At 47.0% G+C, this 16197-nt stretch overlaps 1 protein-coding gene and 1 long non-coding RNA gene across 3 annotated transcripts in view; one reads left to right on the top strand and one right to left on the bottom strand.

The window, feature by feature from the left end:
* Positions 1-5886: 5886 nt before the first annotated feature.
* On the top strand, positions 5887-9333 carry LOC308595899. The gene is made up of 2 exons (XR_014012196.1): positions 5887-8542; positions 9003-9333. It is a non-coding gene; the product is annotated as an uncharacterized lncRNA (long non-coding RNA).
* RERG (RAS like estrogen regulated growth inhibitor) overlaps positions 9113-16197 on the bottom strand; it is a 97452-nt gene continuing 90367 nt past the window's right edge. For both annotated transcript variants that reach the window (XM_081210537.1, XM_081210536.1), the window contains 2 exons: positions 12096-12169; positions 9113-11332 (listed from right to left, as the gene is read on the bottom strand). In XM_081210537.1, the coding sequence (XP_081066663.1) occupies positions 10925-11332; positions 12096-12169 (482 nt within the window). In that variant the 3' untranslated portion in view covers positions 9113-10924. The remainder of the gene's footprint in view (positions 11333-12095; positions 12170-16197) is intronic.

The raw sequence follows: 16197 nt of genomic DNA, 5'->3' as shown, positions 1-16197 counted from the left end.
GAATTCTGGTCGTGCTTTTGCTTGCCTAGATAGAGGACAGAGAGATGTGTGAATGTCTAGAGGTTTCCACACAGTGTACAAAGGTAAAGTTTATATTTGTTGCTCTGTCCTCATTTGCCTCTGACCTTACTCAGCTCTGCCATTTGGCCTCCAGAAAGTTGCCATGATGGGAATGTGGCCCTCAGTCAGAAAAAGTTTCCTTATCCCAGCATTAGGCCAAGGAGTGTTTGGACTGTGATTCCAGTGGGAAGTAGATAAACACTACGAGGATGCGGGTGGTGCTGTGGGTTAAACCACAGAGCCTAGGACTTGCTGATCAGAAGGTTGGCAGTTCAAATCCCCACGATGGGGTGAGCTCCCGTTGCTCAGTCCCTGCTCCTGCCAACCTAGCAGTTCAAAAGCACACAGTGCAAGTAGATAAATAGGTACCGCTCCGGCGGGAAGGTAAACGGAGTTTCCGTGCACTGCTCTGGTTCGCCAGAAGCAGCTTAGTCATGCCGGCCACATGACCCAGAAGCTGTACGCTGGCTCCCTCGGCCAGTAAAGTGAGATGAGCTCTGCAACCCCAGAGTCGGTCACGACTGGACCTAATGGTCAGAGGTCCCTTTACTTTACTAGATAAACACTGCTTGTTTGTACTCTTCAGCCCGAGTTCATCCCAAGAGCTCATGGCAGGCTGGCAATGACCGTTTGTTTCCTTTCCTGTAGATCTTGTACTTTAGTGCAAATTGTCTGGAACAGCGATGATGCATCTTCCATGCTCTATGAATGGAGTTGTGACTAGGATGTGAAAGGAGGCTGGGGAGAATTCCCCCACAGCCATTATGCAAGCTCGATCTGTCATTGTCTCCACCAATGTACTTTGTGCTAATGGGTTCATTTAAATGAGCGAGACTGAAATGTGGGGGAAGAATTGCTACCAGAGGGAGGCTGATTCATGAAGTGATGCTGTCGAAACTACTTCAGGTCCCCACAGGACATAAGACAAGCCTGCTGCAACAGGCCAATGGCCCACCGAGTCCAGCATCCTGTTCTCACAACAGCCAACCAGATATCTTTTGGGAAGCCTGCAAGCAGGACATGGATGCAACAACTCTCTGCCCACCTGAGATCCCCAGCATCCGTTGGTGGTGCCCCTGCTGGTGTCAGCCCACAGCCTGTTCATGCTGACCCTCAGCACAAGCCTGACCAAGGAGGGATAAGGGAGAAACAGGCTGACCTCATGCAGCAGTGATTGGTAGGTACTACTCCCAAACTGAAGGGATGTGGGTGGCACTGTGGTCTAAACCACAGAGCCTAGGCCTTGCTGATCAGAAGGTTGGTGGTTCGAATCCCTGTGACAGGGTGAGCTCCCATTGTTTGGTCCCAGCTCCTGCCAACCTAGCAGTTCGAAAGTGTTATGTACTGAAGTTCTCACCCTGGGTCAGCAGGGGTATACTGTAGATAGTTTTCACTTAGGTCCACATATGCAAATAAGGGATTGAAAGTGACGTTCAGTGATTGGATAGTTACAGAAAGTGGTTACTGTTGCATTGTAGTGGAGCTCTATATAAGCAGGCTGGCTGAACCCTCCTGTTCTGTTCTGTTCTGTTCTGTTCTCGCCTGTGAATAAACAAGAGCTGTTTGAAGAATCGCTGTGTCGTCTGATATGTTCACCCACAACTTAACAGAAAGCATGTCAAGTGCAAGTAGATAAATAGGTACCGCTCCGGCGGGAAGGTAAACGACCTTTCCATGCGCTGCTCTGGTTCGCCAGAAGCGGCTTAGTCATGCTGGCCACATGACCCAGAAGCTGTCTGCGGACAAACGCCGGCTCCCTCAGCCAGTAAAGCGAGATGAGCGACGCAACCCCAGAGTCGTCCGCGACTGGACCTAACGGTCAGGGGTACCTTTACCTTTACCTTTTACTCCCAAACTAAGCCACAGCTCTTGGGATTTATTTCCACTAAAGTACTAGGGTGGATTGAGAGATGGTGGCAGCAGTAAATGAGAAGTGTCACAGGTTAGTGTTCTCTTAAGGCCACTGGCTTCATAGTGTGAATATCCGGGGGGGGTGTGTCACTTTATTTAGGTGTGTGGTGGTAGGCCTCAATTCTGCTACAAGTGGTCACGACAAAGTCCCAAGTAGATAAGTCATTATACTAAGTTCTAAGTCTTAGTCAGGGCTAAGTCTTAGTCAGTGAGAGCCTCGGACGTGAGATCTCCAGGCTGATAGCAGATTAAGACTGATGGACATTTGTGGGGGATTGAAACCAGGAAAGGGGATGGGGTGGGTTTTGGGGATCCAAAGGGTGCATAATTATAATCCATCTTTTTTTATTATTCTGTTTTGTTACTAGTATGAAAAGTGGGGAATTCGTGGAAGGGAATTTGGGTCGACTTTAGAAAAAGAATTTAAGATTTAAGAATGAACATTGATGTATAAATTTTGATGTTGTAAAAATGGTTTTTTTAATTGAACTAAATATAAAAAGGTTAAAAACTGGGGATAAGAACTTGTTGAATTAACAATTTGAATTGGAATATAAGAAGGGCAGGTGTGGAGAAGAAATATGTTATAGAAAAAGAAGGGTTCTAAACTGTATGTGTTTCCTTTTTTTCTTTTTTCTTTTTTTTCTTTTTTTGAAATGGAAAACTCTTAATAAATATCTATAAAAAAAAGAATTAGGCAGTACAAGATGGCTTCCTCAGGTGCAGATACTGGGGAACGGCAGGCAGCAGGATGTTGGAGGACAGGGTGTCTGTGCCAGTGGCGTAGGGTGGGTTGTCAGCACCCGGGGCAAGGCAAGTAATTTGTGCCCCCTAACCCGTGGATTTGCGCCCCCTAACCCTAACCCCCAGATGTTGCCCCCGGTGCAGCCAGCCCCCCTGCACCCCCCACGCTACGCCACTGGCGAGCGCCTCCTAAGCATGTGCAGAGCGCCTCCCTCCGCCCCCGCCACGCGGAGCTCAGCCTGCGCGTGGACAGGCCCTTTGCGTCACGCGCACGTGGCAATCCCGGCACCTCTCCTCTCCTCTCTCTCTCCCTGGAGAAATGAAGCAGTGACCCGACAAGGAGTAGCAAAGGATGGGCGTTTTTCGTCCCTGATCCGGATGAGATCAAGGCAACGGGAAGGAGGCGGGGGAGAAGCAGGAGCAAGCCAGCCGGGGCTGCTCCAGACTCCCCCCCCCATCTCTCCCATCGCCGCTGGAGGGGTCATGGAGGCACTGAGCCCGGGAGGCGGGTAGCCAGCCAGGGCGCACCTACCCAACCTCGCCGCGCCCAGGCGCGCTGCTCTCTCCAGCTTCCTCCCGGCCGGGCCAGCGGCTCCACCTCTTCCTTTGCCTCTTTGAGCCGCTTAATTCCCAGCAAGCGATTAGCAGGCTCGGATAGGATCCTGCGGCAGGCGGCGCCTCCACCTCCTCCTCCTCCTCCTCCTCCGGGCTTTGCTGCTGCTGCTGCACGGCTCTTTTCCCTCCACCGACGGCGCGCTGCGCCTTGGAGAGGTTCCCACTTCCTCAAGGGGGGCCGGCCAAACGGAGACGACGACCCCCCAACGCAAACAAGCCTCGATTGCTTGTCCCTTCCCTCTGGACTCGCGCCCCCCCAGATGTTGCGCCCGGTGCGGCCGGCACCCCTGGCACCCCCCACGCTACGCCACTGGTCTGTGCGCCATACAGCTTGCAGTCAGCAGCCAGTCTGGTCAAGCTGGGTATATGGAATAGTAGGGGGTGCTATTTTGGAATGGAATGAGGGACACGACCTTGTCCTTCACCCTCAGTCAGCATAATGTCTTGGGGTGGTCTTAGTCTTGGGCTGCCTACACACTACAAATTTAAAGCACATAAATTCCTGCAAATCAGCCCAAGAATTGCATCTTACCCCTCATTCAGCTACAATTCCCAGCCTCCTTAACAAAGGAGTTCCCAAACTTAAGTTCCCAGGATTCCTTGGGGGAAGATATGTGCTTTAAATGTACGGCGCATACACAGCCATCCTCACAGTTAACTGTTGGGCCTGTAATCTTCCATCTCCGTCATCACGGAACAAGATGACTGAAATGTTACATTTAACTTCTGGCACAGAAGGTGGAAACAGCATCCAAAAGCCGAGAGCTTTTAAAATGACACTTTTATTATAGATTAATGTTTTCAAGGAAAATAAAGTCAGTTATGCCAAAAAGCCAATAAATATTGTTCAGTTAAAGCCTCTATATTTTACAAATGCTTTTGTTTCCTTTCTGAAAAGATATGTGAATACCTCAAGCCATTAAAAACAAAATAATTGAGGTTGGGGACCAAAACCAGCCAAACTCAATGTCCATCTGGCAAAAATCATTTAGGTCCCTTCTCCTCTAGTACAAAGTATGACAGAATATGCATGTTGAAACGATGCCCACCCCGCCTTCAAATCAAGGGGGGGAAAAAGATTAGAGTTGAGTTGAGGCTAATCATTGATAGAACAAAATATGAATAATAGGGGTTTCAAAGACATTTCCTTTCTGGCTGCCTTCCACAAGTTTTGTGTAATGCCAAACCATTGAAAATATGACCGATTGTGTATTGACTTGGAACAGAACCAAATGGTGAGCAGAGCACAAGGTACCATCTGCACCACTTCAAATAAATTTCTGCCTGCAGTTTGCTTGTTTGAAAAAGCCCTCATGCCACTATTAGTTACAAAGTCAGCACATCACGTTGAAGGCAGGCCCAGGAACCTCCCTGAAGTGCTGGCTTGCCACATGTAAGGGGATCTGAGTACAAAGGGCACATTCAGACCTGGAATGTTCCCGCCTGGAAAAAGTGAGATGATACACTCCTGTCTCCCCACGGCAACATCTCCATCAGCATGGCCTCCAACAGGTCCAGGCCAAAAACCAGGACACACATCTTCTGGGCCGTGCTCCCATGTGAGTCACGTGACTCCTGCGAGAGCACAGAGACCCCAAATGTGGATTTTTGGGCGCTGTGCTCTCATATATTTTGGGGCTGCCTTGTGAGAGCATGGTCCTAAAAACGCGATGTCCCGATTTTATCAGGACAGTTGAGGGGCAGCATCAGTTCTCAGACTGTGGCGCACCATCTAGTGAACAGAGATTATATACATGGCTGTCAACTTTCCCCCCTTTTAAAGGGAAATTCCCTTATTCCGAATAGGATTCCTCGCAAGAAAAGGGAAAAGTTGACAGCTATGATTATATAATTATACCCTGTGGCACTTTAAAATGAAGACCTTGGGAATCCTTACAGCAATCCTGCAAGGTGGTTTAGAAATATCTACTGGAAGCAGTCTTCTACCAAGTTAGACCATTCGTCTGTCTTAAGACGGGGACTTTCCCAGAGCTACTTGGAGATACTTGGGGTTGAATCTGGGACTTTTTCCATGCAGATGCTCTACTACACAGCTACAGCTACTACACATAAGAGGGTCTCAAATTAAGGCATGCAGACCTCTAGCAGTCTGCTAACTCCAATCAGATTCAGCTGGTCTGCTGAAATGTTGCAGAACAGTTGAGAACATATGTGCTTGGCCCTGCACTTTTTCTTGTTGTTGGTGATGCTTTTTCCCCTCTTCTGACCAAGACCAAGTAATCAAACAGGGTCACAACAACTGGGCCTGTGGTTTTCTTAATACTGTACTGGTGCAGCCTACTAATCCCCCCCCAAAAAAATACCAGTTTAAGGGGGGCTTCCCAAGGCACCTAGGCTAGAGCCCACAATTAACATAATACAATGCTGGCTCTTGCGATGCTGCCACTGGAGGAAAGATGTTATTAAAATATGAGTTATGCCTGTGCTGTGAAAATAAAAAAAATCCTTCCAGTAGCACCTTAAAGACCAACTAAGTTAGTTCTTGGTATGAGCTTTCGTGTGCATGCACACTTCTTCAGATACACAGTGCTGTGCTGTGAAAGTTCTTTAAGTGGTCTGCTGAGGCCGCCAGTCATTTTCAAGCGGTCTGTGAACAAACTTTTGAGAAACGCTGCCTTAGCCGGGCCACCTCCTTAATCTGCTCTGGGTTGTGCCTCCCGGATTCAAGAACCAGACATTTTTAAACTTCAAGATTTGGCACCCATTTATAAATAAATGTGTGTAAGATTGAGCTGTTGCTGCAGCATATCCTTCCTGTTAGCTAATGCAACCCTGGCTTAAAACCACTTTCACTACAGGCAGAACTCCAGACCCTCCAGGTGTCTCTATTTTCCAGGGACAGTCCCGGATTTACAGAAGCCATCCCATTTTCTGATTTCACTCCACTTTTTCTTAGGACATCCCTATTTTCATTCGAGAAACATTGGAGTGTATGCAGTTATCTGACCCCTAAGCCACCTGAAAGCAGCATCGTATAGGGATTTTTTTCAGTGTTTAATGTTTAGTTATGTTGGAAGCCACCCAGGATGGCTGGGGCTACCTAGTCAGATGGGTGGAGTATAATAATAATAATAATAATAATAATAATAATAATAATAGCCCTATTTTCATTGAAGATATGTTGGAGGGTATGGAACTCTGTGTTTAATGGAATCCACATTCCCTGACTTGACATCTCTCACCAATTTTAGCCAAACGATGCCCATTGTAGGCCTCTGCACAACTCAACCACAGATGCTACTACACTCACTGCCTCCACTTAGTGCAGCAAAACATGCATATGTCAATCAGATGGCTAATATGGTAAACAACATCAGCTTTGGATTTTGAGAGGCTCTGTGGAAGCTGCCCTCAGTCTCCTCTCAGCACTGACTGGGACCCCAGTAGTGGTGGTTCCTCAGCCTTTAGCATGCTCACCACCCCCATCACATGCTTCTGAGCTCACCTAGCTGCATGCTTGCTTGTGGACTTACCTGGCAGTGGTCCTCTCATGGGCCAGGAGCCATTCAGCACATGGCAGCTGTTAGATAAGCAGCAGGAGGTTGTTGGGAGTAGCTACCAGCCTTCCTTTTGCACGTGCAAGTGAGCTTACATTATTTTATATACCACTTAGATTAAGAAAAATAGCTCGCGGCAGTGAATGGCATAAAATCAACAATAAAATTATGTCAGTGGAACAAGCTCATTGTTGCCAGGTTAAGCACGCTTGACCCACATGACTCGGAAGCTGTACGCAGGCTCCCTCGGCCAATAAAGCGAGATGAGCGCCGCAACCCCAGAGTCGGCCACGACTGGACCTAATGGTTAGGCGTCCCTTTACCTTTATGCACACTTGAAAACAGGGTGGGAAGGTGGTGGCAGCACAACCACCAGGGGCAGCAGGTGAGGGGGCACAGAGGTGAGTCAGCCAGGCAAGGGGTCAGCCCAGGATGTTGGGTGCAGGCTCCAGGCGTGAAACTAAGGGCTGTCCCAGCAGAATATGGCAGAAAGCATGAGAGCCAAGTTGGGGAATTGGAGCAGTGGTGACGGAAGAAAGAACTCAATGTAAGGAAAGTAATAAGGGCTATTTCAACCCTGCTACTTTCTGCTGCTGGAAACCCAGTTGAAAGGGGGTCATGTTACATTGGCTCCTTTCAACACGGCTGCCAAAATTGAAAGACTTCTGGAAGCAAAGCTTTAATATACTTCAACACTTTTCGAAAGCGGTACTCTGGGCTCTAGGCAGGAGCACATTGCAATAAAAGAGTTGGCTGTAACACTTTGACGACTGAATCGCCAGGCCAAAGGGAACAAAACCTATCTTTTCAGATTATTATTATTTTAACAGCACAGTGGGAAATAACCTCCTGAAATCTTGACCATTTATGACAGCAATAGCCAGACTTGTTGGGGAGCTCAAGTGTGTTGATTCCTATAGAGGCCTCTGTGTTGGTCACACCATAAACTTCTTGGGTACCTAATAAACTTGGCAGGGATACAGGGGTGGGGATCAGAGCTTTCAGATGTTCCTCTACATCACAGACAGGGAGCTTTTTTAATGTAAAGGACTTTATCCCCCTTTTTCTCTTTCTGACACCCCTTTCTCTCCCTCTCCCCCCCCCCCATGCAGCTGATCTGAACTGTTTGCTTGGAGATGGCTTTTCCCTGCTCCTTCTCTCGTCACTACATCAACTTCTGCTTTTCCCCACAGGTGGGTGCAAAGCCAGGCTGGTAAGAGGGTCAGCTGGAGAGGGTATGTGTGGCCTGGTGATAACCCCAAGGGCCAGATGAAGGGGCCTGAAGGGCCACATTTGATCTCCAGGCCTGAGATTCCCCATATCTGAGGCAGATTGAAGCAGTTGCCTCAAGGCAGCTGATTTGGGGTACCCCACAAAAGGAAAGCACACTTCTAGTCATTTAATTGGTTGTTGTGCTTTTATTGCCAGGGACAGGGAGAGGCACTTGGGATATTTTCTGCCTCAGGCACCAAAGCAGCTTGACCACCCTTGGGTACTTTGTGCCTCGACTGGCTGGCAGAAAAATGTCTTGGATCTGTTCTAGAAGGAAATTCAGATGCTTGTATATTCCAGCCCTTGTACAAATCAAGCTCCACCCAACCTGGAATCAGCTCCAGTACCAAGTTCATAGACAAATACAGCTTTTGATCAGCACAAATGGGGCTTGTCAACCCCAGTAATAAGTAGGAGCTAAGGTGCACCACCATGGGATGCAGGTGGCGCTGTGGGTTACACCACAGAGCCTAGGACTTGCTGATCAGAAGGTCGGCGGTTCAAATCCCCGTGACGGGGTGAGCTCCCGTTGCTCGGTCCCTGCTCCTGCCAACCTAGCAGTTCGAAAGCACATCAAAGTGCAAGTAGATAAATAGGTACCGCTCCGGCGGGAAAGTAAATGGCGTTTCTGTGCGCTGCTCTGGTTCGCCAGAAGTGGCTTAGTTGTGCTGGCTCCCTTGGCCAATAAAGCGAGATGAGCGCCACAACCCCAGAGTCTGTCATGACTGGAACTAATGTTTGATGTATCATGGTATTTTAATATTCTTTTGGAAGCCGCCCAGAGTGGCTGGGGAATTATTATTATTATTATTATTATTATTATTATTATTATTATTATTATTATTATTAAATGGTCAGGGGTCCCTTTACCTTTACTTTAAGGTGCACCACTATCAGTTGTGACCTGCCAAAGAGGTTTCTTTATAGCCCGTTCCAATTGAAGTAGAAATGGATCCACCAGTTAGAAAGCAGAACAAGAAAAAAGCCAAACCTTTGTGAAAGAAATGAGTATTATTTCCTGTCTAACTCTGCAGGGCTTACAAACATAGATACACAGCCAAGCGTATAGTGTGTCATTTTCATACAATCTCTTGGTAATTGATACTTTATTTTTTTATTTTTTGCATTTTCACTTTTCTGTACTACTTTGGGGAGGCTTTAGGAACTGAAAAGCGGCATAAAAATAAACTTTTAACATAACGTAACAAATCCAGTTGAGCCTACCAACTCATTGAAGAGTTTCCGCTAGCTGAGTTTACAAATATATCCTACTAAAATGTAGGCATTATAAAGGTTCAGGAAAAGTGACACAAGGAAAGAGGCAGTTTTGTTCTTAAGAAAAATTGACCATGCATTAATATAGTGAAACGTGTGAAATCCATCTCATACCCTCCATAGGTTGACAGCCAGATACATAGTGTTCTCCTAACCCAGAGACGGCCTTCTGTGTTATGTAGATATGCAGATAGCAACAGGCCACTTTGCCCACAATGAGCAAGTTAGACCACCTTCTCCAACCAGGTACTGTTTGGGGCTGCTGAGAGTTGTGATCCAAAACATCCTGGTGGTGGGAAGGCTGATGCAGTCACTTGCTAAGATGCCCACTTGCAATAGGCCAGTAAGTACACTGGAGGAATAAGGTGACAATTCCTCTGCTTTCTTAGATTATGGTTGGGTTTAGACATCCGGCAGAAAGGGTGGATGTTCTTGATCAATGCTATATGAATTGGCAACATGCAGATTAACGCTGTGTACACACTAACCAGGCCTGGCCCACCCATGAGATGAGGTGAAGTCCTACCGTCTCTGCCCCTGGTGGAGAAGCTCTGGCCTTGATGCTGATTTCCAGCAAGGTATTGCGAGACCTGATCAAAATCTCATGAGAGCTTGCCAGACTTCAGCAAGATCTTGCTGGAAATCAGCATTGATGTTGTCTCCACTTCTCATTCTTGCTCATCCTTAACATGCTCAACCATTCTCGCTCATTCTCAACATGCCTTCAAAGTAGACTGATCCTAGGGCCTGCTGTCCACAAGAGTGCGTGTGGTTACTCAGTACAGATTTGAAAACCCTCCCCTCGATTAGGTTAGCCACATCTTTTCCTCCCTGCACATCCACCAAGGTGAATGAAGGAGGAAGCGATGATTCCCTTCTTGTTATACATCCTTCATCAAAGCCATTGAGTAGGTGTGGATGCAACCCCCACTGCTGGGACCATCTACATCTGCTTTCAAGTGGACACACTGTGGGGGCAATGCAGAATCAACTTGCAAGGAGCTTTTATTTTCTGAATGAAACCAGTTTCTCAAGAAGCACTTTTGAGGGGCCAAAAATAAATAAAAATGCACTAGATTTAGCCTGTGTGTGTGTAAATAAACAAATACTGCATTCCTTTGATTCTAGAATAAAATGTTGTGTGTACACAGCCTAAGTTGCCAGTGGTAAAAGACCCAATAAAAGAATATATCACCCAGTAAAACTGGACTCATTTACCTATTGGCCAGTGATAAGTCATCAAATAATAGTGAGAGGTGAACATGCTGTGTTGTAGGGGAAACAGTAAGCGATTTGGTACATTCTCTAAGTGACCCTGTGAATTTATTATTTAAAAAAATATTCAATTTGGTAATTGCTCCAACTCCAGAAACCTGCTTTGCTTCTCTTAATTTCAGGAAGAGTAATGTGATGGTTTGGGGGGTTTAGGGAAGAGCAAAGCTTTCACCATCTCGTTGATTGCCTACAATCCGGCCTTCTCACCCCACCTCAGTTGAGATGTTCTATATTAACGAAACAAGCGAAATATTTTAGCTGCTGATTTTGGTGAGCATCTTGTTGATTGCTTGCTTGACGTGAGTGGTGGAGCTCCGTCTCCGGGTCTTGCCCTGGACCATCTTCCGGCGCCGCACTTCCCGGCAAAGCTCATAAAAGGCCTCCATGATGTTGCCTTCCCCTGTACAAGCAGAGCACTCGTAAAATGCACAGGCTAGATCGGTGGCCAGCTTTTCTCCTTCTTCGGTGCTGACCTGCCTCGAGTGGTCCAGGTCTGCTTTGTTTCCAACTAGGATCAAGGTAACATTCTTGGGTTTTTTAACTTCGTCTAGCAAGTTCTTAAGGGGCAGGACTTCTTCAAAGCTCCCTCTGTCGGTGATGTCATAGACCAGCACAAAGCCCTCACCCCATCGCACATGGCCTTCCTTTTGAATGGCATCCTCCTGTTTTGAAAGAAAGAGGCAGGAAGAATGGGTGTGGTCAAAAGACACAATCAAGGGGGTTTTTTGGACCCGTATTTTGGACCGCAGAGAACCATGTTCTGATTTAGTGTTGCTGTGCTATGGCTTTTGTTTACGATCTATAAAAAGTGGCCATTCTCCAGGGCCAGGCACTAAATGTGCAAGCCCTAGAGCAGCAATACTAGCAGAAAGCATTATTACCCTGCATTCCTTCAATGGTTTTATGGTACTTTGATGCTACGTTCAAATAAACAAGGCAGCATGAAAAATAGTAGTAGTAGTAAAACAGGGACTTCTAACCATGTGTGTGTGTGTGTGTGTGTGTGTGTGTGTGTGTGTGTCCCGATTTCTGGTCCATTTAGATCACCCTAAATGCCCTCTTATGCAATGGAGACCTCTTTTGTGTTCTCATTTTGAAATTTTATGTTGTGAACTGCCCTGTGATTTTCAGATAAAGGGCAGTATACAAATTTAATAGTAGTAGTAGTAGTAGTAGTAGTAGTAGTAATAATAATAATAATAATAATAATAATAATAATAATAATAATACAATTACAGGCAAGGAAAATAAGATGTCACCTCCCTACCCATTTGGCCCATTGTCTCTTGGCATGTCCCCTTTTGCCTCTTGAATGCTTTTAACGTCTATCGTTCGGCTTAGCAATGCTTCACGACCTTCCTCTGAAGTTACTTACAGTTCTCTGGCATTTGGTTTCTATTGTAGGGATCTGTAGTTCTGACTCACCTGCCCAGCTGTGTCTAGTATTTCCATAGAAACAACTTCATCGTCAATTGTGGCCTGATGACGGTAAGTGGACTCTTAAAAGAAACATGAGAGAGAGACAGAGAGAGACAGAGAGAGACAGAGAGAGAAATTAAATTAAAACTCAAAAAGCAAACAGTTTTAGGTGCAGCCGCTCACAACATATCTCTATATATCTGAGTGGGCCGCAGAACCCCTCCTCCCCCCCTCTATTCTGACAGATATGGCCTATGATCCCAACCAGTGTGAGACAGTGTGGTGTACCTGCTGGATTGTTGAAGTAGGAATGGTCACCATCTCTCAGCCTAACCGACCTTGTGAGGATAACATGAGGAGGGGTGAACCATATATGCCCCTTTTTGCTCCTTGGAGGAAAGGTGGACTAGAGATTTAATAATAACTACAAAAGCTGGATCAGGAAGTCATGGATGCTCTGAACCCAGACTCTGGCTCTAAACCTGAGCTGGAGCCTGTTGGTTGAATCCCCTTGAGCCAGAGACCCCCAAACTGGGTTCCAGAAGACGGCAACCCTCCCCTCCCTGCGAGTCAGGTTCTGCTGACAAACCAGCCTGCTTTATACCAGGGGTCTCACTGCTCCCAACATCTGTTCACCAACACAGGCAATGCATAAAGTGGGGAGCTGATGGGGTGTTATGCTCAAGGCAACCGGTCTACCCCTTTAAGAGTCTCCACTCTTCAGAAAGAGGGTGGTGCCTGGGAGGGGTGGCCTGACTCAAGAAGGATAAAAGGTCTCAGGAGAGGACCACACCTTTCCACCATTTTGAGAATTCAGATCCTTCACATGATTAGAGGAGGAGAGCAGAGGGTGGCGGTGCTGTGGTGCTGTGTGTGGCGGTCAGCTCAGCGGGATCCCACCTTTGTCGCCAGTGAAATATACTTGGAGTCGACAGTGGATCTCATGCTCTTTATTCAGCCCATAGTGGTGAGGAGGAATGGAAGTTCCCGCTAGAATGTCTGCCTTATATGCATTATTTACACAATGGACCCCACGTGATTGGTTAATTCCGGGATTCTCTTGTAGGCCAATCAGGTTGCGGATTCCCTTTCACCTGGAGCTGGATTGGGTGGCTCCTGTGGACCAATCAGACTGCTGCATTCTGGATCCTATTGTTCTAGGACCAATCAGACTGCTGCCCTTTGGATCCAATTCAACTCAGTACATAAAAACCAGCATGCTAGCTCTGTCTTTTGTCTCCCTGCCCCCATGGCTCCTCGTGAGCTGGAAGACTGAATGTCTGCCATGTTTAAGAGCAACAGACTTAGGGCTAGGGTGACCCATATTTTAAGTCCACACTCAGCCATGAGAAGTTCACCAGGTAACTTTGGTCCAGGTACAACCTCTCCATGTAACCTCCCTCACAGGGATGTTGTGAGGTTAAAAGGAAGGAGCAAGAGGAATGTAACATCACCCAACGCCTTGGAGAAAGGGCAGAATATAGATGTAAAAATTCATAGCCACAAAACATAATGTTAATCCATTTTACATGCTACTGGCATAACCTTGGATCGTTTCCCACCGTCATTAATCCGATGGCTGGTTTGTTATTTGGCTCTCTTTCCTGTCATGTTCTGTTCCCTGACTGGATTGAAAGCCAAGATTTTGAGATATGTAAAACTCACGCTTTAAATATTTAGATCCATGCTTGAGATATTAGTTTGGTTCAGCTTTCATTTAAAAACAACAACAATGGGGGCTACGGAATATTGGCAGAGCCAGGCACTTTCATTCCTTCCCACCCCATGTTGCCCAATTCAATTTACTTTTAAATTGCCAGAGACACAAAGTTCTTATAAAGGAGATGTAGCGAGAAGGAAAAAAAGAGAAAGCAGATTGAAAAAAAACTCCCCTGGGCTGATTTGTGCCACAGAGTTAATGAGTACGCTAGAAAACATGGAATCAGAATGTAGAGTCTCTGGTGTTAGGTGACACTCATATACCCACTACACAAACTCCTAACTCAGGAACGGGAAACCTCAGGCTTGGGGGGGGGGGGGGCAAATGCTTTTCTGACTGCCCCTCAGGACTCTTCCCAGACCCCACCCCTTCTCCCCAGACCATATCCCTCACCAGCCTTGCTTTGCACCCTCCCTGAGTGTTTTTATCGCACTGTGATGTGTCCTTGAACTCTGTTGGTGCCTCTTGCATGCCTGGATGGAGGACAGAGAAGGACGCGTGAGATGTGTGTGTAGAAACTAGCCTACTATTCAAAAGTAAAATTTACATATTGTTGTGGACTGGCTGGATGCAGAGGAATGGGGGGGGGCGCCAGCTGGGGAACCCCCAAGTGAAGAAGGCTCAGAGCCCGAGAATTGGTGGTGGGATGGCGATGTGGGGTCACAGGGAGAAATCTTGGGGGGAAGTGTCAGACGCTGCAGAGGTAAAAGAGCTTAGTGAGCTGGGGGAGTCTGTGGCAAAGAGAAATCCAGAATGAAGATCCAAGAATGGAGAATGAAGGCCAAGAAGCAGAGATGAATCAGGCTGGTGAAGAAGCCATGGTGTCTCCCCCTCCTGTTGCAACAATCCCTCCTCCCTTAGATCTCCTATGACCAGGAGAGGTATGAAGAAGGAGAAGCAAAGGCAGGCGTGTCGGCGTACCCTCAGATTGCTTGGAAATGACCCGGAAGAATAAGAGACTTGGGCAGCTGCGGGGAGGCAGGGACCTTCAGTCTCAGCAACTGCCTCCGAAGACCAAAACCTACCACAGGAGAGTTGCTGTGCTCATTAAGCCAGGGACCCTTGACCAGACCTTGTTTCTTCTAATAAAGGGTTAACTTCACTTACCCCATGTGATTTATTGCTGGCTCATTCCTGATACATACATTACTCTGCCCACTGTTGCCTCTGGCCTTACCCACCACTTTCATGTGGCCCCCAAAAGGTTGCCCAGGAGGAAAAGGTACACTACCCTGCCTAACACTTGGGTGGTGGGCTCTCCTATGGGGGCTTGCTAGAGGCAGGCAGAGCTGTGGGAGAGAACGAGTGCGAGGGAGAAGTGGTAGTTCTGCCCACACGGGTTGTGGCTCCACCCACCATTGGCTCCGCCCCTTCATTGACTTCCTGAGAGTCACTGGCCCCCCTAGGAAAGAAGCTTCCTACACACCCCTGTAGGAAACCATGTACTGTGGACACCACTCACTGGAAATTTCAGACGAAAAAGAGCAGGAACACAACACTCCCCATAATAAAATTCCTTTTTATTTATAATTGCTTGGGGGCACAAACCATGGCTCAACATATTGCAGTGTACTGCCTTGCATTATTTATCCTGCATGGCATCTGGGGATATAGGATGGATGGGAAAATCTATCTGGGAGCCCAGATTTTAGTTCTGCTGCACAAATGATGTGGAAGAAGAGCCCAAAGCCCAATCCATCCACGTCAGTGGAGAGGAGAGAAGGGAGCTGGCAACAGAAGGCATATTAAATTTGTATGAAGTTGAGCAACTTGAATATTCCGCTCTCCCCTTTGGCAACTGGAAATCATGTATTTGCGGGGCAGGTACCTGTCAAGGTAGCCTTGAGAATGATAACACACTATGATGCTCTTTAGCTGTGAAAATCTGGATAAGAAAACAGCTCCCCAAACAAGGCATGCCACTAATTAAACAGGGGACAGACTACAGAACTCTGATACAGAATCCAGTGCCGCCTTCTCCTTGGGAGAATAGCAATGCCACCTTTCTTCACTATCCCCCTCAAAGAGTACCAGCAATTTTTGATGAGTTCATTTTGCACAAGGTTGCTGCTTCTAGACAGGCACTATTTTGCAGGTGGAATTCAACTGCCGACTGGTAAATGCAATTTGTGCAGTTGAAGAAGTGGATCGGGCACTCTTGCACAACAAACTTTCATTTAAACCCAAAAAAACCTTGTGGACTTAGTTCAGTAAGGAAATTGAAAGGGGAAAATGCACTGGAAAGAGCAGGATAAGGATTGCTTGGGATAATATATAACCTCTCCACGAACTAATCTCAATGGAGGCTCAGTAAACAGCACCTTCTCCACAAACAGAGCCTGGGAAATGGCATTAACTGTTAAACCACTCTAGGATTTGTAGTTCTGT

The sequence above is a fragment of the Podarcis bocagei genome (assembly GCF_964188305.1).
Source record: "Podarcis bocagei genome assembly, chromosome: 10".
Lineage (NCBI taxonomy): Eukaryota > Metazoa > Chordata > Lepidosauria > Squamata > Lacertidae > Podarcis > Podarcis bocagei.
The sequence above is the reverse complement of the archived record's forward strand: the minus strand, read 5'-3'. Positions and strand labels throughout refer to the sequence as shown.